Source organism: Stylophora pistillata, chromosome 2 (assembly GCF_964205215.1).
Source record: "Stylophora pistillata chromosome 2, jaStyPist1.2, whole genome shotgun sequence".
In the NCBI taxonomy this organism is placed as follows: Eukaryota; Metazoa; Cnidaria; class Anthozoa; order Scleractinia; family Pocilloporidae; genus Stylophora; species Stylophora pistillata.
In genome coordinates this window covers 30,869,315-30,891,185 of record NC_142520.1, presented here as the reverse complement: position 1 = coordinate 30,891,185, position 21,871 = coordinate 30,869,315, and the positions used below count along the sequence as shown (strand labels likewise).

The 21,871-nt window shown below is 39.0% G+C and overlaps 3 protein-coding genes across 6 annotated transcripts in view; 2 read left to right on the top strand and 1 right to left on the bottom strand.

Moving 5' to 3' along the window:
* The window catches only part of LOC111328028 (serrate RNA effector molecule homolog), a 28,906-nt gene that overhangs the window by 1,968 nt on the left and 5,067 nt on the right, over positions 1 to 21,871 (top strand). For 2 of the 4 annotated variants that reach the window (XM_022932371.2, XM_088747431.1), the window contains exons 2-18: positions 25 to 153; positions 693 to 884; positions 1,524 to 1,693; positions 4,206 to 4,385; positions 5,433 to 5,635; positions 6,136 to 6,270; positions 6,789 to 7,014; positions 7,778 to 7,873; positions 8,880 to 9,002; positions 9,324 to 9,619; positions 11,169 to 11,501; positions 11,668 to 11,729; positions 11,828 to 11,906; positions 12,673 to 12,888; positions 13,701 to 14,073; positions 14,943 to 15,051; positions 18,054 to 18,207. In XM_022932371.2, coding sequence (XP_022788106.2) covers positions 25 to 153; positions 693 to 884; positions 1,524 to 1,693; positions 4,206 to 4,385; positions 5,433 to 5,635; positions 6,136 to 6,270; positions 6,789 to 7,014; positions 7,778 to 7,873; positions 8,880 to 9,002; positions 9,324 to 9,619; positions 11,169 to 11,501; positions 11,668 to 11,729; positions 11,828 to 11,906; positions 12,673 to 12,888; positions 13,701 to 14,073; positions 14,943 to 15,051; positions 18,054 to 18,207 — 3,076 coding nt within the window. Of the gene's footprint in view, positions 1 to 24; positions 154 to 692; positions 885 to 1,286; positions 1,425 to 1,523; positions 1,694 to 4,205; positions 4,386 to 5,432; positions 5,636 to 6,135; positions 6,271 to 6,788; positions 7,015 to 7,777; positions 7,874 to 8,879; positions 9,003 to 9,323; positions 9,620 to 11,168; positions 11,502 to 11,667; positions 11,730 to 11,827; positions 11,907 to 12,672; positions 12,889 to 13,700; positions 14,074 to 14,942; positions 15,052 to 18,053; positions 18,208 to 21,871 lie in introns of those variants that run through there. The other 2 variants (XM_022932372.2, XM_022932373.2) reach the window with 2 other exon arrangements.
* Positions 19,118 to 21,137, bottom strand: LOC148738301 (uncharacterized). The gene is made up of 2 exons (XM_088747863.1): positions 21,102 to 21,137; positions 19,118 to 20,888 (listed from the first exon to the last, which is right to left on the bottom strand). Exons 1-2 carry the CDS (start codon positions 21,135 to 21,137, stop codon positions 19,263 to 19,265), a joined length of 1,662 nt encoding a protein of 553 aa, XP_088603989.1. The 3' UTR covers positions 19,118 to 19,262.
* Positions 20,892 to 21,871, top strand: part of LOC148738300 (uncharacterized) — a 2,013-nt gene continuing 1,033 nt past the window's right edge. The window contains exon 1 of the mRNA XM_088747434.1: positions 20,892 to 21,871. This exon is cut by the window's right edge and continues 1,033 nt beyond it. Within this exon, the coding sequence (XP_088603560.1) occupies positions 21,235 to 21,871 (637 nt within the window). The 5' untranslated portion in view covers positions 20,892 to 21,234.

The window sequence follows — 21,871 nt, the reverse complement described above, 5'->3', positions numbered from 1 at the left end:
TAAATTCATTTTTCCTGCTTTCAGGGATGAGCCATATCATGGGGCAGGAGACTACAATGTACCTTACAGTGGTGTTCCAGCCCATAACACATGGTCACACCCAGATGTTCAACAGCTACAAGCATCACAGCAGCAGGATGCCAGACAACAAAGGTGAAAACTAACATCATTGAAGACACGATGTCCTATTTATGTCTTTCTAGCTGGAGGGCCTCTGTCAGACCTTCCTTTCATAGTTTTCTTGAAAACCTGAATTGAGAGAGACAGGTGTGTTTTCAATATGAAGATCAAGCATATATTATTCCTTCCACAGGCTGAAGCATAACATTCAAAACTAAGCATAACGTTCAAAACTAAGGTTTCAAGTCAAATTGTTCAGAATGACAGTCACCATTTCTCAATCTTTTCCATTAAAATTCATGAAGAGACTTCATCCTTACTGGGTTTTCATTAGAAGCTGGTAAGCAATTTTTCATAAAACTTTTATTGCCCAACAAAAACAAATAATTCTTGCAAGATCAGGAAGGGTTGTGTCAAAAAATTTACTTAGCCAACAACTTGCTTTGACTGACTGAGGCTTTATCAGCATCAGGCTGTTGTTCAAGTGAAAATTGACGAGCATCTCTTGCTTCAAAGAGGTTACTGAGGCTCTCAATTATTGATGATGTGATTGTTTTGAAATGGCGTCTTAGGGCTGAAGTTGAACAACAGCCACACCCTCAGGCAAGTCCTGGCCCAGCCATGATGACATTTAAACAGTTCCTAAATGCGCAAGATGACAATATTGGTGACGAAGAAGCTTTTAGAAAGTATCAAGAATATAAACTGGAATTCAGAAAAACTCAAATTAGTGATTTCTTCCAGCAACACAAAGAGGAAGAGTGGTACGTTATAACAATGAAATCCCTGAGTGTGAGTAGTATACACCTTCCATTAGTAACAGTTGTGTATTTGATGGTACAAATATTTGAATGTTGTTGTCGTGATGTATATATGAATGTTTCTGTATGTTTTTTGCCTTTTATTCAATGTATCAAATTTTTTTAATATTTGTTTTCATTATCTCTAACCATAACAACCCTTTCCTTTCACAGCAAGCTGTTTTCTTGTTCAGTGAGACATGCATGTGAAACAAAGCCATATTGGGATCTTAGTGCTTCATGTCCAAATCAACTTCGGTCTTTATTGCATGAGGCTAAAAGCCTAGACAAGCTGCACACTGCAGTAAATGAATTGAGATTCATAGTAGCTTTCAGTGATCAAGAAGCCATGTTTAAATCCCCTTCGATTACTTGACGAGGTTCAATTATGTATAATCTGACCTCACTCGTTAATGTTAAGTTGCTATAAAGAATAGCAATGTCGGCTTATTGGAAGTCAAAATGTCACTGACTTTGGATTCAAGGGAGGACAGGAAAGGCTGAGTAAGTGTAAGGGGGTACACACACCTTTTGTATTTTACCCAAATTTTTTCAATATTTTTATCCTCCTTAATATACCTTCTGTCTTACTACTAATTTAAGGTTTAGGATGAAGTACCATCCCAAAGAAATGGCCCTAAAACAAAAGGAGTATAAAAAATCAATGCAACGTCGCCTCTCTGTATTTCTGAACCTACTTAAAACTGGAAGGGCTGATGATATATCACTGGACATTGATAACTCAGAGGCCATCATTAAACTTCTTGATTCAGGTAAGACCTACATCATGTCTTAGAAAAGTGCTGCTGACAGTAGTTCAATTAATATGAACAAATGTCACATATTTAATCTTGGGATGGCACAACAAACCCCTCAAAATGTTGCTAACCACATTACACATTTCAGAGAGGTGTGGCCCAGCAGTATAAATTTGCACAAAATGTAATATTTTTTTTCTCTCTCTTTTTTTTTTATGGCTACTAAAGTGACATGATTTTTGGGTTGCTTTATCATATATGTGAAAAAATGGAGCTTCAAACCTATTGGGGAAAAATTTATTAACCTTGTACTTGAAGTAGGAGCCAGACTGCAAACAGTCTCTCCTTTTCTGCAAAGTCCTTAGGGCAAGTCAAACAATCAGGGGAAAAAAGTTGATGTTAGCATGCCACAGGAAGCTCTTGGAGTGATGCCGATGCACTTTAGGAGCTCCTTGAGTGAGACACTCAAAAAGTAGGGACTATGGACTAAGCCCAATATTTTGACCTTGCACAGCTGAGTGCTTTACAGGCATTAAATTTTAAACTCAATTAGGTGTAACTAATGAGATTTGTTATCTTAATTACCAGTCAATCTCCATGTCATAGCAACACACTGGTGATCTCAGAAAATAAAACCATTTCAAATTTCGCAGCACACAATAAACTGGAAATCTATAAAATTTTTCAGTAAGGATGACTCTCATGAACAAAACTCCTCCTAAGATGATTAGGAAGGGTAGGCCAGTCAAGGAACCATCGCAGAACGACTTTAGCTGTGCGTGTGCTTTTAATTTGTCTTCAGAGCTTTCATGCAGTCTTTGTCCTTTTCTGATAACTGAACTGCTGGAAGGCTAAGTTCATTCCACCACAATGCAGTTAAGCAGTGAAATTACAAGAACACATACCTTGGAGATTTTTGCAAAACAATTCCCTGGCCTATAATGCTTTTTCCAGAATTTTGCCAACCAACTTCTGAGAACTTCTTTGTCAGCAACAAGAGCTTCTAGCACTACAGTCTGCTCTGATTTCAGCAAATGAACTGTTGGAAACTGCAGTAAACATCCTGCAGGTCGTCAGCCATCTGAAGCATTGACAAGCATTGATAAGCATTGACAAGCATTGATAAGCATTGACAAGCATTGATAAGCATTGACAAGCATTGATAAGCATTGACATACAGTTAAAGAATTTGTTTTATACCCACAGCTTCTGTTTCTTTAAGGATGTTTGTGATTGGCTGATATGTACCGTAATCATGTGATCCTCTATACATCAAAATGTATCCTTAGTAGGATTCATCTATTGAGTGCAATCAATGTGCAGGTTTTGGTGCGATCAGAGTGTGTTTCAAGCTCTCTTCTCTGAGTACCTCCACATCTCTCCAGACAAATTGTTGTTTTCTCGCTGGCTCTCCACTAGTTCTTGAAAACATATAGGAGCAGCCTTTGACTAAAGAATAGGGTTCTTCGTTTTTATCAAAAAAAAAAAAAATCGAAATACAGAATCCAATAATATGGTTATTTGAAGGTACATCAATTAGCAAAATTTACAAGAAGTAAATATGTGCAGTTGTGAAGGCTGATTTTTTGGTTGGTTATTATGTTTGTCCTCAGGATATATAAGAAAGCACTTAATGTTTGTTCCCTCAGGAAACAGTTAGTCTCAGTGTACCCCCAAATGAAAAACAAAGCTAACTGTGTCTCTCAGGAGAAAACATGGAGTGGTTAATAATTTTTGCAGTTTTTGAAGATTCCTTTTATTTCCAAAAAAGACTTGACCCAGTATGTTACAATCTTTGGAGCTAATTATAAATTAATTTCTTTTTCCTTACTTAACCCATTAACGTCCAGTGCGCCCGTATGCGCCCATGGGGACCCACACCCTTTCTACGCCCTGTGACGTCATCAATTTTAACTCTGGAGCACGAATTCGAGCATGTACTTGAACGGGTTGAAAATATCTTGCAGACGATACCAGAATGAGCGCAATTGAGTGGAGGAGATTGGAGAAATAGCCAAAAAACCGTGTCACTTTGACTGGAAAATCTGCACGAAGATCGTGTTTCACTACCCACCTACCTTTCCGAGCATGTGCTTTGAAAATAATGAGTAGTTTCTGAAAAATCTCTACACCAAAATGAAGCCTACTCAATTTCCAGCAAGTGAGGAGAAACTTTAGGCAAGGAGAGGGGAAAAAAAGGGCAGGAGAAAGAGAGAAAAGTAGAAGTCGTAAGTGGGGCGTGACTTTTCAACCCAAAAACTATGTCGAAATTTTGCTCTCTGCGCGTGCCCGAGATTTTCAGGCCGCCATTTTGCATTTGGATCGAAAGGCCATCGAGTGCACGAGCTGTCAAGTGGTTTTTGGTAAGTTAGAGCTTTTAAAACCCCAACAGTGACCCGAAATCTGCTGGACTAGCTTCAAAACACAGTTTTCCACAAAAGCTGCGGCCATTAATGGGTTAAAGCAATGCACTGATTGTTATAATGTTGTTGTTGTCTTGTTTTTTTGATATGGTTGTTGTTTAAAGTGGTTATCAAGTTAGAAGGAGGCTTGGACACTGATCTGGTTGTGTTGAACTGTCCGCCCACTCCTCCCCCTGAGAGGAGACGATCTTCATCAAATCCTCTTATGTCTCCACAAACTGATGATATGGCAACTGATGTTAAAAAGGAAGAAACCCTTCAAAATATCAAGGACATCAAAAAAGGTATTGCTGCAGTAGTAATTTAAACATATCAAGGGCATGGCAAATTCACCAGGAAATGTCCTGAGGCTCATTAGCTGACCATGAAACAAAATATGTCTTTTTGGCATGTTAATAATATGTGCGCATGACAGCACTTTCAGTTTGGTGATATAACCCTTTAACTCCTGTGAGTGACAAAGACGTAATTTCTTCTTACAATGTCAATATGATATTGAGCAGACAAGTGATGAGAATAAAGAAAAATATCAATTACCAAACGTGATAATACGAGAGACAAGGAGAGACAAGGATAAGAAAACTAAACCATTTACTTAGAAGAAACCTACATGTCAATGACCACACGAATATTTAAGTAGCTGGACTATAAGTCCCTAGAGGACGCACATGCTGTTATGAAACACCTTATTATAACACCAAATCCAATACCAAATTCGTCAGAGTAACATCATAGGAATTGTATGGCAGACAGGAAGGATAATTGCTAATAAGACCCTGGCAGTGAAAGACCTTCGCAACATTCAGTGGGCAGCAACCCAAATTGGTCATTGGGTCATTTGGTAAAACAGTTAACAATAACAGATTGTCAGCATTTACATGTTCACAACAGGAGTAAGCTTGTTAGATGTTAAGAGATTTATGGAAAGAAACAATGTAGTGGTATTTGAAGTAAAAATAATACTCACAGGTGTAAATGCTTAGAAATAAGGTATCATTCTGGAAACAAAACTATTTCTTTTTGAAAGAGCCTCTTGTAAGAAATGCTATCCTACAGTCAATATGAACTTCAATCATGGTTATTAGTTAGTAAGTGTTAGTAAGAAAGATTTGAGTAGAGCATTGGATTGTCCTTTAAAGTTGCAATAATTCAAGGTGTCTTCACAAATAGTTACTTTGGAATTTTCTTACATGTATTTAATTTATTAAAAATCTGTCAGAATCAATGTTATCAATGAATCATTTGGTGATACCAATCATCACTATATAGCCATAGACTGGACTGTAACAAAAATTCTGCAGTAGTCAAAAATGCTCTCTTTTTGTTATCAGATCCAGAAGCTGGTCCTGTTTCACCATCATCTGTTCCTCTTCCGTCTGCTCCTCCACCAGCATCAGTGAAAGCTGCTGCATCAAAAAAGGAGAATGGGGATATGAAGGTTATGTCCATTAGTAATCCTACTCTGGAGCAACAACAGCTTCAACATCAGGCTCAGCAGTACTACCATCAGCAACAGCTTTATTATCAGCAGCAGGTACACTGTACAGCTTAGTATCACTAAGGCATATTAAGGGATACATTTTGACCTGTCCAGGAGATTTTTTTTAGAGCTTGGGCACAAAACATTGTTTATTGCATTGTTTTGATTTAAAATGATTGGAAAAATGGCAATGAATACCATGTCATAATTGATAACTGCTAGCAACTAGAGCCATTACAATGAAGGTATATGTTACATGAGTTCCTCATGAGCAAAAAATGGAAGATAATTCACTTTCAGCCACTGTCTTAATGGCAAAGACCTCCAGAAGAGTGTTGACATCTTCCTCAGGCTTTTGTCCAGGATCTTAATTCACACATGTTGTGTACATCATGTTTTGCCCTACAACAGGGAATTTCTGGTACATTTCATGAATCATTGAGTAATAAGAGTTTTAATCAAACGGCCAAATAATTAATGCTTACCCCCAAGCAAACTGAACCATAGGGAGTAGGCTATCCCACTGAAATAGTTACATATCTGGAATCTTTTAGTATTATAGCAATTATGATCCTCAACAACAGCAAGAACAATATTCAAAGCAATATCCACAGGAACAACAGCAAGAATTACCACAGACATCCCAACCAAATGAAGATCCACCTGCACAACAGCAAGGGGTTAAAAAGGTGAATTGAGGTTGATGTATTGTCTGTGAACATTGCACAACTTAACTAAGTCAAATCTTATGTAGCTGTTGCGAATCTGCAAACCATTGAAATGGAGGCAATTTCACGTGAGAACTCCTGCAGCTACCACTCTGGAAATACAAATGAGGTTTTTAACCTACATTGATTGTGTGCACCTAACCATCAAGTGAATACTGTGCTAAGTCTGTTGTTACATTAGTTTGTTTTACAAAATAGTAAAACTTCTACATTTCATAAAGTTGGTGGGCATCACCACAGATATTGATGAAATATTAAAAACTTTTACTCCATCGTAGGAGGTACAATTTTTAGTTCACTATGCTGACTATAAATTGATATTTCTTACTTCAAGATTGCATGTTTGCAAAATTTGACAGTGGCAAAGGGTATTGGTCAAAAGAATGAACTGAAGGCAAACAATGAAAATGTGTGGATTTTTTCAACAACAGCAATGTAAGAAAAGATTGTGTTGATGGTGATTGAACTTTCTGCCATAGGAAGAAGAGCCAAAAAAGAAACGGAAAAGACGTCATCGTGAACCTTACTATTATGATGCTATGGATGATGATGACAGTGAAAGTGAGTCTGAATCTGATTCTGAACCTGAGCCTGCTCCTCCTGGGGAAGAAATGTCACCAATGGATACTGGAAAAGAGGATGAATTGTTACCACCAGGGGTAGATGCTGGGTCTAAAGGTATAGAAGAAAACGTGCAGCAACCTGGTGAGTTGTCGTAAGACAGAGAATCAAATCTGTCAAAAGGTTATGCTTAAGTTGAAACCAAATATGCACATACCACAATCAAAACTAGAATCTAGTATTTGGCATTTGTGTAGCCATACAACTAGAATTTTTTGTGCTGCATTTGCAGTTCAACATACATTTAGGCACTGTTTACACGGGTACGGTTTCATTTGTAACTGCATCAGTTTCAATGTGGTTATGCCTTTCGTTTACACAGCGCCAGTCGAGTTTGTTATCAGAACCGGCCGGGTCGTTCTGAAAACAATTTCAAAAGTGAGCATTTTCAAAACGAGACTGTTTCACAGGTGGTGTAAACAAAAGATGTAACCGCATCAAAACCAGTGTGGTTACAAATGAAACCGGCCAGACCAACACTCAAGGTCTTAAAATAATTGAGAAGAATATGCTACCTTTCTCTAACATCAAGAAATGGTTAGATATTCTAGTCTTCTCGGATAGGGACGAATAAATGGAGGTCCCATCTCCTACAGGGTTAGGGGTAAGAGACGTTAATTTCCCATGCATGAGATTACTGTGTGATGGATGTCCTCCCCTGGGGTGGGATGGGTGGGATTTATTGGGTGGACTACTGGCATGGTTCACATGTGTTCCGTTCTAGTCCTACCTTACTGCAGTAATGCAGTAAAAATGGTTGGGGAAAAAAAACAGTGTCCATGTAAACAGTGCCTTAGTTAAGGATGGGATTGCTGTTAATTGGTTGTCACTTGCATTCTTGTGGTAGATGACCAAAATAAAGCAAGCCAGGTGGAAAACATTGTCCAACTTCCTACAAGTTCATCAAATGCTAAACTGCAGACATCAACTGAAGATAAACCAGGTGAATTAATTTTGGATGAAATGTTTCAAACCTATCCAGAGTCACCAAACAAAGGAACATAATTTATGATGAACCCTATGTGGACTCTTCTTCTCCCATTCAATATTGTGAGCACATTTAAAATGTACATTGATGTTTGTGTTTAACAGTAGGTGAAAGACAAAGGTTTTCCTTATCAATTGGAGTTGGTTTGCAGTGACAGAGGTTATAAAGGCAGAGACAAATTGGCTGTGGTGACCATTTGTAGTGGAATTTCTTTGGGTTTAATGGGGTCTTGGATCATCTTTGTCATCAGCTTTTTTGTGCTAAGCAACTGGTGACTTGGCAGTTGCCATCACACACAAAAAAATTCCCTCAAGCTTCCTTGCACTTACTCACTATTTTTAACTTCAGCCTTCAGCAACACAAGTCAGTGAACAAATATCAAGCTTTTTAAGGAGAAAGCAGCTTTATTCACTTTTCTTTTGTGCGTGTGTGATTTGGCAATGTGCTTTACATTTATTCAATACAGCAAAAATCCTTGGGAGCAAGGATTCCTTGTTGATAAAAAATTGTTGGCTGCAGTGCTGTGTGCAGGCAGCAAATATTGCTGGTTGCTGGCCGAAAAGGATAACCCTGGGAGACACCATAGCTTAATTGTTTGTGTACTGGACTCTACATAGAGAAGCCTGGGTTCAAGACATGATAAAATGCCGAAGGGGTGACATGATAAAATGCTGAGGGGGTGACCTCGTTATGGACTAGCCTTCAGTCCAGGGGAGAGTAATGATAGGCCTAGTCACTCTATGTTAAGGAAACATGGATAAGTTTGGGCTGGACAGGTCACTTGGCTAAATTACAATCTTGTGTTTTGTGAGTTTAAAACACGTTGATCTTGTGGTGTTTGAGTTACTTTGATTTCTCCTTTTATTAAGATGCTTGCTATTGAAGATTATTTCTCAATGAGACAATACAATTTTTGTTTTGCATGAAATTGACTGTTCATGACTTTAAATGTCTTGTGTAGATTCATGTGAGCCACATGTGGGCTCCAGTCAGCCAGAAACAAGCACCAGTGGTAATGGTGCTGTAACAGAGGCCGGGTCATCCCATGCTGTAGTTGAAACCAGTGGAGAAACAGAATTGTCTGGTAATTCAAAATTTTTTCACAGGAAGGAAACCATTTGAATTTTCCTTAGCACATAAACAAGAATTAGCTGGAAAATTAAATAGTTGATAAGTACAAGCAACAGTTAAGATCCTTTATACTCCATAGCACCATTTTTCTTGCATGCAGATCAACACTAAGGTTTTTAATAGTAATTTAAAATTTATCACAGTGTCATATGACTGTTTAATGTAGAAATATTACAGAAATTGTAGTGTTTATTGTCATTTTGTTGTTTCAGCTGTGATCATGTCAATGCCATCTGCATGATTTCTCATAGCTTTGAAAAATGATCTTTCACAGATGGTACACCTGCAGATTCAACTCAAGGACTGCATGGAAAAGAAAGAAAAGAAGAGTTCCAGGTTGAAACAAGTAGCACAGAGCAAGCAGAGAGTAGCACATCTATTCCAGGAAAGGATGCATACCAAGTTGGTAGCACTGATAATGGTATCAGTACAATGGACAAACATGACAGCAGTGAAATTTTTCCTGAACCAAGCAGCAGTGAGGCTCAGGGTAAGGTAGTGTCCATGGAGGCAGAGCCGTCAAGTGTGTCTCCTTTGCCACTTCAAGTGACCAAACCCGCCATAGAACAGGTGAATATTGATTGTATGTCAGTGCTGTAGTTCAAGAACTAAGATCAACTACTTTCTGTCCTATGCTCAAGGTCTAAAATTGATTTTTTTTCAGAGGGAGCCAACTGAAAATCAAACTAAGGTTTAGTCACCGAAACATTTAAGGGTAGTTAATTTTAGCTCCAGTTAAGTTTTGTAAACCAGCCACAAGGGGGGTCCATGCTGAATCAAATATGGCACCTGATAAACAAAGCAGACCCTGATTCATCTGAAGTGTGCTTAAATTGTGCACTCTGTTAACTTCACCTTTGAAATACTTTTTTTACAGAACATGCCCTGTTAGATACTGTAGGTAAAATACTAAAATATATGGACGAAAAAACTATTTTCTTGTAGCATTTTTAGTGAATTACAAAAAGCTTTTGACTCTGTTGATAACAATATTTTGCTCTGTAAATAACATCATTATGGAATAGGTAGTGTCATCAACATATGGTTCTGCTCATATCTAACAGAGAGATTCCAAACAATGAAAATTGAAACCAAGATCTTGAAAAAGGAAGATATATCATGTAGCTAATGTGGCACTCAAATAAGTGGAACCATAGGTATTTTTGCAAGACTAAGACACTTCTACCAACTTCTGTCTTACTCAGTATTTATAAGCCTTAATCATCCCCACCTTTCTTATGGCTTCTGAGGCCAAATCTCAAAAATAAATCTTGAAAAAATCTTGAAAAAATCTTAATCCCTCAGGTAAGAGCACTATGCTTAATTTGCTTCTCAGGCAATTCTGAACATGCAATTCCATTATTTCTGTGATCAATTATTCTTTCTATTGATATGCTCTATCATAAATCAGAAGGTGTTTTGTTGCATGATATTGACCATGATTTTGTACCTTTAAATCTGAAGAATCTATTCACTAGGGTAGCTTTGATCCATTCTTCCAACACTAGAGCTGCAGCTGCTGGTAAATTTCATGTAATTCATTCACAGACAAAACAGCAGAACCAATCCTTGTCAATGCGTGGAGCTAGAATCTGGAACAAAATCCTTGAGTCTTTAAAATAAAAACCAAAGCAATAACTCTAAAAACACCTTCAGACTGAATTGTTGCAGTTTTTAGTCCATGAGGGGGTTTATGCTAATGTATATAATCTTGCTGATAAATTATTCCTTAATTAGAAGCTTAATATTTTTATTATAAATTATATCTATTAGCCTCCTTTTCTATGTATTTATCTTAATTAATTCCTTCCTTTTGTATGTAATGATCTTGTCCTCTTTTGACTTGTATATGTTTTCCTATATTTATTACTTTATTTTTTATATATCGTAACTTTGCACCACCTAGATTAGCTATGCTATTTGCGGTGTACAGTTACCTCTCGTTTATTAGTTAGCTCAAAATAAATAAGTGTGTAAATAAAGTGTACAAAAGACATCATTAGAGTCAGACTGGCATTTTTCTTTGTAACAATTGAAAGCAAACTGGTTCAAATGAAACAACAGGGTTATTTATGTTAAAGTTGACAGCAGTCTATTTATTCAATAAAAAAAATTTCAGGTTCTGCAACAAGTTGAAGCCATTGAAGAAGAGGAAACTAAAGGAGACTACAACAAAATTTCAGAAAAGAAGGAAATCGTTGAAAATACAAGTCCCATTAAGGAAATTCCAAAAGAAAATAAAGAAAAAACAATAGAGGAAAAAGAAAATAAAGAAAAAACAATAGAGGAAAAAGAAAAAGATACAAGAGAAGAGGGGGAGGAAAGGGACAAAGCAATTGGTGAGGATGGAAAGCAACTCTGTGTGACTGCTGAACCTCGTGCATTGCACAAAACATTTTCACTGTTTATGAGAGGTATACCACCAAACATTTCTAAAGCTGACATTTCTGCGGTAAGTTAACATTCATTTGCTTTGTTTGGCTTTTTGTAAAATAAAGCTGAAAACACTTCAAAATAACATCATTTTGAAGAATGTGCCGAACGTGTGTATGAATCTCTGAAGAGTCTGAAAATGTGTCCGAACTTCAACACTCATATGAAAGGTGATTGTGTTTTAGGTATGTAAAAGATTTGCTGGATTCCTTCGGGTTGCTCTGTCAGACCCCAGTCCTGAAAGAAAGTAAGTACATTCCCTACTGGTAAGTACATTAGCTACTGGTAATTAGTGCTAAAAATGTTCAATGTGATAATTTATGACCTGTGTGTTTTCTTATTAAGATTTATTAGACGAGGATGGATCACTTTTGACAGGAGTGTAAACATAAAAGAAATCTGTTGGGACTTGAATAACATAAGGGTAAGAACAAACCTCACTGTGTTAACACTGCTGCTTACCTTTTCCATCATGCAGATCTACAAAATAATCTCTGATTAGAAATTATTAACCAAAAAAGTAACCAAGTTCTGGTTAATCCATCACATGAATTTAAGACTTAAAAAGTCATCAATAATTACGGTTTATGAATATAGTTTATATCTGACCACTTGCAGCCCAGAGGCTGAATTACGGGTGCAGTGTAAGGTTGAGAACAGACGTCAGCATATCAGGCACCTCTGGCAGCCGCTTCAGTCTATCGATCTCACCTTCCCACCTTCCCACCCATCCCACCCCAGGGGAGGACATCCATCACACAGTAATCTCGTGTGTGGGAAATTAACGTCTCCTACCCCAACCCTGCAGTAGACGGGACCTCCATTTATTCGTCCCTATCCGAGAAGACTAGAATATCTAACCATTTCTTGATGTTAAAGAAAGGTAGCAAATTCTTCTCAATTATTTTAAGACCTTGAGTGTTGGTCCGGCCGGGGCTCGAACCCTCGACCTCCCGCACAACAGTCCAGCGCTCTATCCATTTGCATTGCTTTGTTGCAGTTTTATTTTTTTGTAACAATTACATCAGTAGAAATTGCTCGTGGAGAAAAAACTGTGATCGTTGTGCCCAGTCACCCAATGACAACAATTCGGCAGAAAACTATTAGTAAGTTATTGCTATGGTCATACAGTTTTACCAAGCCTTCCAGTGATAAGTAGCAAACAATGCCAACATCTTTCCTCCCTGAAGGTAAAAGATGCAGAGTTAAGTCCAGTTGTGAACAGGGATCTTTCTCGACGAGTTCGGTCAGTGGCTGGTGCTGCTTTGGCTAAACAAGCCATCCGCCATGACATCAAGTTAGCGGCCAGGCTCATCAGAGAGTTTGATAAGAGAGCTGCTTTATATGAAAAGGAGACCAAGGAAGAGACTGAGGCGAGGGAGAAGGCCGAGAAAGAAGCGGCTGAGGTAAAAGCTATCTACAGCCACGTGATTCATTAACACTTTTTGTATTCTCAGAATTTTTTTTAATTTGCACAGTCGGCACCGAGCATGGCACATCTTTCCATCGTCTTGGTTAATAAATGTGATCCTGTGCAACATTGAATTTTGCTTTGCAACACACAGTCAGAGCATACTCTTGTAATGCTGGCTGTGTTACGAAAATGCAAGAACATGTTCACCAAAGAGAAAAAAAATTACAACAGTTTACTTGGACATTGTGCGTGGTTCTACACTTCTTTTGTTAGTCAAGATAGCCACAATCTATGGCTTTTAATACGGAAGAAGGGTCCTTTAAGTAGGCTACCCAAAGCTCGATTTGGCCTGTACCGTAAGGCACCGTGAAAGCTATTATTAAAAGGAATCAGAACGTGTTTTTTTTTTTTTTTTATTTTTTATTTTTTTATTCTTGTAAGACTTAACAAGGAAATTGCTTTTTTCTTTGAAATGAGTCATTGTTGTTAAACAGTAACGATTTTCATTCGCCATCACTAATTATTTATTGGTGGGGTTTCAACTGGTATACTGTGATTCTTGGTTACGCACTTCATTGCTACCAGATAGGAAGCTCTTGCTCTTATTTGGGGTATTTTGGTGAAGTTTGGTCGTCAGCATTCATCCTCTCATAGCTCCGCTTTTCAACTGCGGGCTGATATGCCTCAGGAATTTTGTTCTGCTGTCTCTTTGTTGTTATTGTGAGAAGTTTTAACTGGATGGCTTATCTGCTCTCTCAGGGATTATTGACGCATCTCATTTTCATTACTTTTTTTGCTGCACAGAAAACGGAGGAGGGTGAAGAATGTGAAGCTAAACCTGCGGATGAATGTGAAATACCCGACCTACCGAATGAAAACCCTATTCTATCCTCTCTGTCTCAAGATGCCGCCGAAGAAGAAGAAGGCGAGGAAATGGAACTTATGCGGACAACCTCAACGTCTCAGGGGGACTCTGAGGAGGAGAAACCCGAGGTTGATTTATCATGTGACAGCAGTCTTATGCGTGTGTTAGATCGTTTGATTCTGTATTTAAGGGTGGTTCATTCAGTGGATTACTACAATGGTACAGACTATCCTTATGAGGATGAAATGCCTAATAGATGTGGTATTATTCATGTGCGTGGTGCCGCACCTGAGAAGTGCACTCTGTCTGAAGGTACAAACATGCAAACTGTAATCGCTTATTTTTCTTTTCGTTTAACATGGAAATTTCTTTTTTAAAGTAAAACTGTGGGTGACTAGAATACCAAGATAATTTTTTTTTTTTTACCAACTAAGTCGACAAAGTGAATTTGCCACCTTAAGAATTTCTAAGTCTTCTAAAGCCGACCGGGCGGTTTCGGAGGCTGTTTATTACTTTCGGCCTCTATTCGCTCTAACGAGGGGCTAACACTCTAAACGTCAACTTTAGAATCTCTTTACGAAGGCCAGTGTAGATTAGCAACTTAACACTACAAGTGTCCCAAATTCAAGTCTCGAAAAGAAGCAAAAGATCGATTGTGAAAGCGTCACACGTTGTGTGAGGAACCCTTGAGAATTGGAACGCGTGATAAGGAATAGTATGGGAAACGAAATGGGTCCATTTACAACACTAAAGATTCCTAAATATGAACATTTTACTCGTAGGATTGATAAAACTTACTCCTTGCGTGTCCGTTGTAGTTTTTGGCGATATCTGCCGTTGTGGGCTTGCTTTGCCAGCACTGTTTTAAAGGAGTAAGTTAGTGACGCTTTCAAGAATCAATCTTTTCTTTTTTTTCTCGAGACGTGAGCTTGGGATGCCTGTGGTTAGATATTTGAGAACTCTGAAAACTTAGTAAGCCCTAATTGTTCGGGGTATGTCAGACTGACAAATCACTGATTACTTGTCTATCTTTTTCTTACTGGGTAATTGCCGGCGTTTTAAACAAAACAGATACCGGAGTGTTAACTATGTGCACAGTCAAGGAGTAGAAAACTAGTTAGATACAGAAAGGATGTGTTGTCTGAATTGTGCTAATAGTGCTACTTTCTGTTTTATGACAGTTCAAGAATGGCAAACTGGTATAAATCAGAAGCTTGAACCTTTTCTACAAGAGAAGGAATCGCTCAAGGATGAGGAGGTTGCCCAGCTTGGGAAGAAAGACCCTGAAGCATATCCTTTAATTATTTGAATAACATATGTGTGTTGTTCATGTTCCCTCATTTTTGACGCATGGCAAAGGATGATGACATGTCACTGTTTATCGGTTCTTGTTATCACGCTATGCATAATGAAAATTTTCTTGGGAAGCCTGGTAACAAGCTTGCACGAAAGCGAGGTCCGTCGGGCTACTGTGTGTTTACGAAGCTAAATGTATTAGAATTTGTGTCATATTTTTCAACACTTTTGGTTCATTTTGTGTGGCTTCCGATCGATGTCTTTGAACTGTTGTGTTCCTCAGTGTACCTTCAAGGGTTATCGGAATGGAAGAGGAGACAAAGTTTCATTCTTTAAAGGAGCACTCTGATGAAACCGCCCTATAATTTGAAAACCCGAAAAATTAAATTATTTCATTATAATATGAATTTTTAGCGATTAACAAAGCCTTTTCAATAATAATTTTAGTTGAAAGTCAATTCTAGGGCGAGAAATTACGATTTGAAAACCGTTCCGCCATTAATCACTTGCCAGACTCAAGAAGACTGGCTCGAGTTTGGAGATTACTCATTTGACGTGCCGTACTCGTGGCTAATTTTCAAAAACAGTATTTTGATCGTATATTTTGCTTTTTATAACACTAAGACTACGACTATTTCACTAAATTTCGCGAGGTTTCCTTATAAATATAAAAGTGTGTTGAGTAATCTACGTCACAATGGGAGTGACCGCTGACCGAAGATAAGTTGGTCGTGATTAGGAAAATTAATGGCGGAACGGTTTTCAAATCGTAATTTCTCGCCCCAGAATTGACTTTCAACTAAAATTATTCCTGAAAAGGCTTTATTAATCGCTAAAAATTCATATATAATGAAATAACTGAATTTTTCGGGTTTTCAAATTATAGGGCGGTTTCATCAGTGCTCCTTTAACTTTCCAAAGGACCCAAACTTACGTAAGAGTTGGATTCATGCGATTCGAAGAGATCCTGGAAAGGATTTTCAACTCACTAGTCGTACGAAAGTTTGTTCAAGGCATTTCAAGACTACAGACATGAAAACATCGCTGGCAGGAATTATCAAACTAAAGCCAGGAATCCATGCCATCAAAGTTTGCTTGGTCTTTTCAGTCTCCTAAAAAGAGAAAGTCACCAAGCAAGCGTCAAGTACCTTCAGCACGACCGAAAGCTTCAAAAGATTTTAAGACTTTTCTTTTTTTCATGGCCACTAATATCAATGGGCTTCTTGATATTTTAAAAGTAGGTTCAATTGTTGTTGTCTTACCTTTTAACAAGTTGGGCTTTCGTCTTTAGACCTTTGGCGGGATCTCCTCTGCATTTTAGCCAGAATTTTAGTTCTTGTACTTTTAAATTAGCTGGAGCTCTCCTGCTTAGTGATAAACCAGAAATATCTGCTTCTGAAAGCTTTAGATTGTTTGAAACCGAGCTCATTTTGTGTTAACCAATGTAAAAGCCTCCGAAGGAAGAAAAACACTGACGACGGGCCTCGCTTTCGTGCAAACTAGTTACCAGGCTTCTTAAGCAAATTTTCATTATGCATAGCGTGTATTGATGCATTAATGTGAAGTTCGCGCATCGTGCAAAATTAAAGATGGCAAGGTGACATACTTCGATTTTTTTCTTTTCATTTCGAGAAACAAATCATATGAAATGTCGAACGATGATAAAAACTAAAGGTAATGTTTTTTTCAGAACGAAAACACGGAATAAACCTAGAAATTAAATGTTATATTTAGTATACGCCTCGTTCAGTATTGATAACAGTTACCACCCAAACCAAGAGAACGTGGATTCATGTACTTCTCTCGCCCGAACGATATTTTTGTCTTCTTTTCAAATTAAATTAAAGTGCACCTAAACCCAAAATTTTTTTTTCGCTTAACGAAATAAGCTTATTTTTTGGAGTATTTCTGTGCAAAAATTTTTTAATTTGCTCAAATCTTTAATTTTCTATGCCCAGTCAAAATACGGAAAATCGGCCGCCATCTTGCCCCACGACCGAGTTTAAAGAAGAATGGCTCTAGCGGGTAATGTGACGTCAAATCGAGAACACGAAAGTCTGCATCTCACACATTTTCACTTGTTTGGGAAGATTGTAGTCGATATTGTCCGAAATATGCCGACTAGGTGTGTTGTATGAAGAATGTATGAAGCGCGATACCGTCTTGCAAATTTCGCACGTTGCTACATCCTTCTACGACACACTTAGTCGGCATATTTTCGGACAATTATCGACTACAACCTTCCCAGACAAGTGAAAATGTGTGAAATGCAGACTTTCGTGTTCTCGATTTGACGTCACATTACCCACTAGAGCCATTCCTCTTTAAACTCGGTCGTGGGGCAAGATGGCGGCCGATTTTCCGTATTTTGACTGGGCATAGAAAATTGAAGATTTGAGCAAATAAAAAAATTTTTGCGCAGAAATACTCAAAAAAATAAGCTTACTTCGTTAAGCGAAAAAAAATTTTTGGGTGTAGGTGCACTTTAAATCTAAGAAACTGGATTCATAAAATTCCTTTGCGTGGAATTGGAAACTGATTTGAGCGTACACTAATTATGAATTCCACACACCAGTCTATGCAATGGTGGTCGTTAACTCGATACCTGAAATTGATTTACTTTGATAACGTTGCTTTGTTTAATCTTTCTGTTTATTTATTTATTAGTTTTGCAAAATGAGAGGAAGCCGTGTAAATGACCTGGAAACCGTTTTTTTTTGTTTTTTTTTTGTTTTTCTTGTTTCTCGTTTTTCTTAACGTTAGAAATATTAAAATAGCACGTAAGTTTATTGTCCTTATTTAAGACGAATTTAAAGTTGGCAGGGGCTAGTCCATTCGCGTATTCCCAGTTCCGAGGATATGCCTCAGAACTAGACTGTTAATTCTCTGGAACGCGTTTTCAATCTCAAGTTTATTCAGTGCTTGGTAATCCGAAGCCAAGCAACCATGAAAATGCTAACGTGTAATTGGTGTTACTATTTCTTAACAATGACCACTGAAATAGAGAAGTTTGTTGAAGCAAACACTCAGGAACTGGCGAAAGATAAGTGGCTCTGCCCACTGAGTGGGAAGAAATTCCGAGGTCCTGACTTTGTTCGAAAGCACATTTTTAACAAACACTTGGATAAAGTGGAAGCTGTCAAGATGGAGGTGAGGCAGACAAGTCATAGTCTATTTAAAAGAAAAGGGGCCTCGTTTCCCTTTGTACAAAATCGAGCTCGTGCTTTTACCCACAACAAGCAGACAGAACGACGAACAGGCTTGCTATTCGATTTATTAGATAAGCCAAAACCGTGGCTAATCTAATCGATATTTTTCTGACCTTTGTCTAAAAGATTTTCAAATTTTTCACAACTTCGCCTGTTCCTGTTCGTTAGTCCGGCTAAGCCTTAATGGTCACTGGCTCCGTAATAGCCATAAAACTCCTTGAAGAAGTCTATGACACGTATGATGCACGATCCTCGAAGTAGAGAGCGCTATTTATGCAATAGCGAAAATCAGACCTGAAAAAAATCAGGCCTGTACGGGATTCGAATCACTGACCTCTGCGATACTAGTGCAGCGCTCTACCAATTGAACTAACAAGCCAGCTGGGAGCAGGCCGTTAAGTTGATTCGTAATAAACCCGTGATGATAAATCAGATACGATGAATATATGAAGTTCATATATTTTGAACTGCGGTTATAGATATGTATGATGCAGGATCCTCGCAGTAGAGAGCGCTATTTATGCAATAGCGAAAATCAGATTGGATAAAATCAATTGGTAGAGCGCTGCACTAGTATCGTAGAGGTCAGTGGTTCGAATCCCGTACAGGCCTGATTTTTTTCAGGTCTGATTTTCGCTATTGCATTAATAGCGCTCTCTACTGCGAGGATCGTGCATCATTTGTATCTATAACCGCAGTTCAAAATATATGAACTTCATATATTCATCGTATAAGTGTATAACAGTTACACAAAACGCGTCGGGGAATAAAGGAAGTTTTAAAACTAATGTTCGCAGAGTGCTGGTTACTAATTTAGTTTTAAAAGATACTAAACACTTGATCAGCAGGGATTTGCTAAAGCAAAGGCATAGAAAAAACCAGGAAAGATTTATTACTCGACGTTTCGGGGTCATCATGACTCCATTATCAAGAGACTAGTTTAAAAACATGCAAATAAGGAAAGGTACAAGAATAGCATAAATTAGAATGAACGGCTTAAACAAACACCTTGGCGCGGATGGAATCCGTTTGCACGTTCAGTGTTGGCTTACGCATGCGAATATACAACATTTCATTAACAAGGCAATCAAATTTGCAGTTACATTTCGTGATGACGTTGAATTGCTCGATCAAGCGTTCAGGCATTTCACTATTGTGCTGGAGGTGGTAGTGTTTGTAGATAGAAGATGATTTCCTTTTGTGCCCTTCTACGCGCTCGTGTAAGTGACCACGAGTATAGCCCACATACCCTGCATCACACAGGTTACATTTAAATTCATAAACGATACATTGTTGGTTAACAATAGGGGGCTTAATTTCGTGTTGCTTAAGCTGTTGATCGAGCTTAGGGCTAACGAACACTGGTTGGACAGTCACGCTTAACTTCGAGCTTAGACTGTTCAGTTGTTGTTTAACATGATTAGCTGACGACTGGTCCTTGAAGGGTAACACTAATCTCACAGTCTCCGATGGTACGTCTGGTGATGGACAGGGTTCTGCAGATGAAATCCTTCTCTCAACGAACCGCTTGATTGTAGTTTCAACCAGTGGCTTTGGGTATTTCAAGTTATGAAAAACCCCTCTAAGGCGGTCACATTCCTCGGAGAAGAAAGACCAGTTAGAAGATAATCGATAAGCGCGATCCACCATGGTGTTAACTAGGCTGCGCTTGTACTTAATGTCAACATGACTCTGGAAATGCAGAAGGAGACCCGTGTTGGTTCTTTTGATGTAGACCTTGCTCTCAATCTTTGGTGCACGGTTAAGCAGTTCAGTTCCTAGAAACGGAAGGGATCCTTCCCGTTCGACTTCCATGGTAAACTGGAGGGAGGGATGGGTAGAGTTAAGGGTGTCTAGAAACTGGCCAGCGGTCACCCTATCAGGCATTACGGTCAGGGTGTCATCAACGTACCTCCGGTAATAGCGCGGAAGTTGACCGTGTCGTTCGAGGTTTTCCTCAATCGAGCACATGAAGACGTTAGCCAGCAACGGTCCAAGGGGAGAACCCATAGCGACTCCATCTGTCTGCTCATATAAAGCACCGTCAAACTGGAAAAGCTGGTTTTTCGTAGCTGCTCGGAGGAGGTCGATTAGGTCCGCTTTAGAGATGTTCAAGCTGTGCGTCTCGTTGAACCAATCCTGGGCAAAGGCTTTTTCAGCTAAGATCTGTATTGTTTCCTCCAATGGTACATTTGTAAACAATGAGATGACGTCATAGGAAACTAAAATTTCGCCGTTCCTGATCTCGAAGCCTCGTACTTCATCAGCAAAGCGGAATGTGTCTGTCACTGTATATTGGTTGCACGACAGGGGTTTCAATTTGTCGTCAAGCCATTTCGCTAGCGAGTAATTGTAGGTGTTAGTAGCAGAGAGTATTGGCCGCACGGCCAACTGTTCTTTATGTGTCTTCGGCAAGCCATACAAGTGTGCGAGTCTGGACCCTTTCGGGCGGAGAGCGTCAGCAATGGATTTCGGTAGAATCTTTCGAACGAGAGTTTCCAACTCCCTTTCTTTCTGAAGGAGAGGGTGGTAATACTTAGGAGGTCGTCCTCTGGTTCTCGGTCTCTCCGAGTCGACGAATCGGAATTTGCTGGTATCGTTTATACTCTCTGCTACTAACACCTACAATTACTCGCTAGCGAAATGGCTTGACGACAAATTGAAACCCCTGTCGTGCAACCAATATACAGTGACAGACACATTCCGCTTTGCTGATGAAGTACGAGGCTTCGAGATCAGGAACGGCGAAATTTTAGTTTCCTATGACGTCATCTCATTGTTTACAAATGTACCATTGGAGGAAACAATACAGATCTTAGCTGAAAAAGCCTTTGCCCAGGATTGGTTCAACGAGACGCACAGCTTGAACATCTCTAAAGCGGACCTAATCGACCTCCTCCGAGCAGCTACGAAAAACCAGCTTTTCCAGTTTGACGGTGCTTTATATGAGCAGACAGATGGAGTCGCTATGGGTTCTCCCCTTGGACCGTTGCTGGCTAACGTCTTCATGTGCTCGATTGAGGAAAACCTCGAACGACACGGTCAACTTCCGCGCTATTACCGGAGGTACGTTGATGACACCCTGACCGTAATGCCTGATAGGGTGACCGCTGGCCAGTTTCTAGACACCCTTAACTCTACCCATCCCTCCCTCCAGTTTACCATGGAAGTCGAACGGGAAGGATCCCTTCCGTTTCTAGGAACTGAACTGCTTAACCGTGCACCAAAGATTGAGAGCAAGGTCTACATCAAAAGAACCAACACGGGTCTCCTTCTGCATTTCCAGAGTCATGTTGACATTAAGTACAAGCGCAGCCTAGTTAACACCATGGTGGATCGCGCTTATCGATTATCTTCTAACTGGTCTTTCTTCTCCGAGGAATGTGACCGCCTTAGAGGGGTTTTTCATAACTTGAAATACCCAAAGCCACTGGTTGAAACTACAATCAAGCGGTTCGTTGAGAGAAGGATTTCATCTGCAGAACCCTGTCCATCACCAGACGTACCATCGGAGACTGTGAGATTAGTGTTACCCTTCAAGGACCAGTCGTCAGCTAATCATGTTAAACAACAACTGAACAGTCTAAGCTCGAAGTTAAGCGTGA

Bases quoted from the DNA above. Each gene is read 5' to 3' on its own strand.
- LOC148738301 (XM_088747863.1), bottom strand. From the start codon at position 21,137: ATGTTCAAGCTGTGCGTCTCGTTGAACCAATCCTGG. The intron at 20,889-21,101 runs GCAAAGGCTTTT...GAGTAATTGTAG, and splicing joins TCTCGTTGAACCAATCCTGG to GTGTTAGTAGCAGAGAGTAT.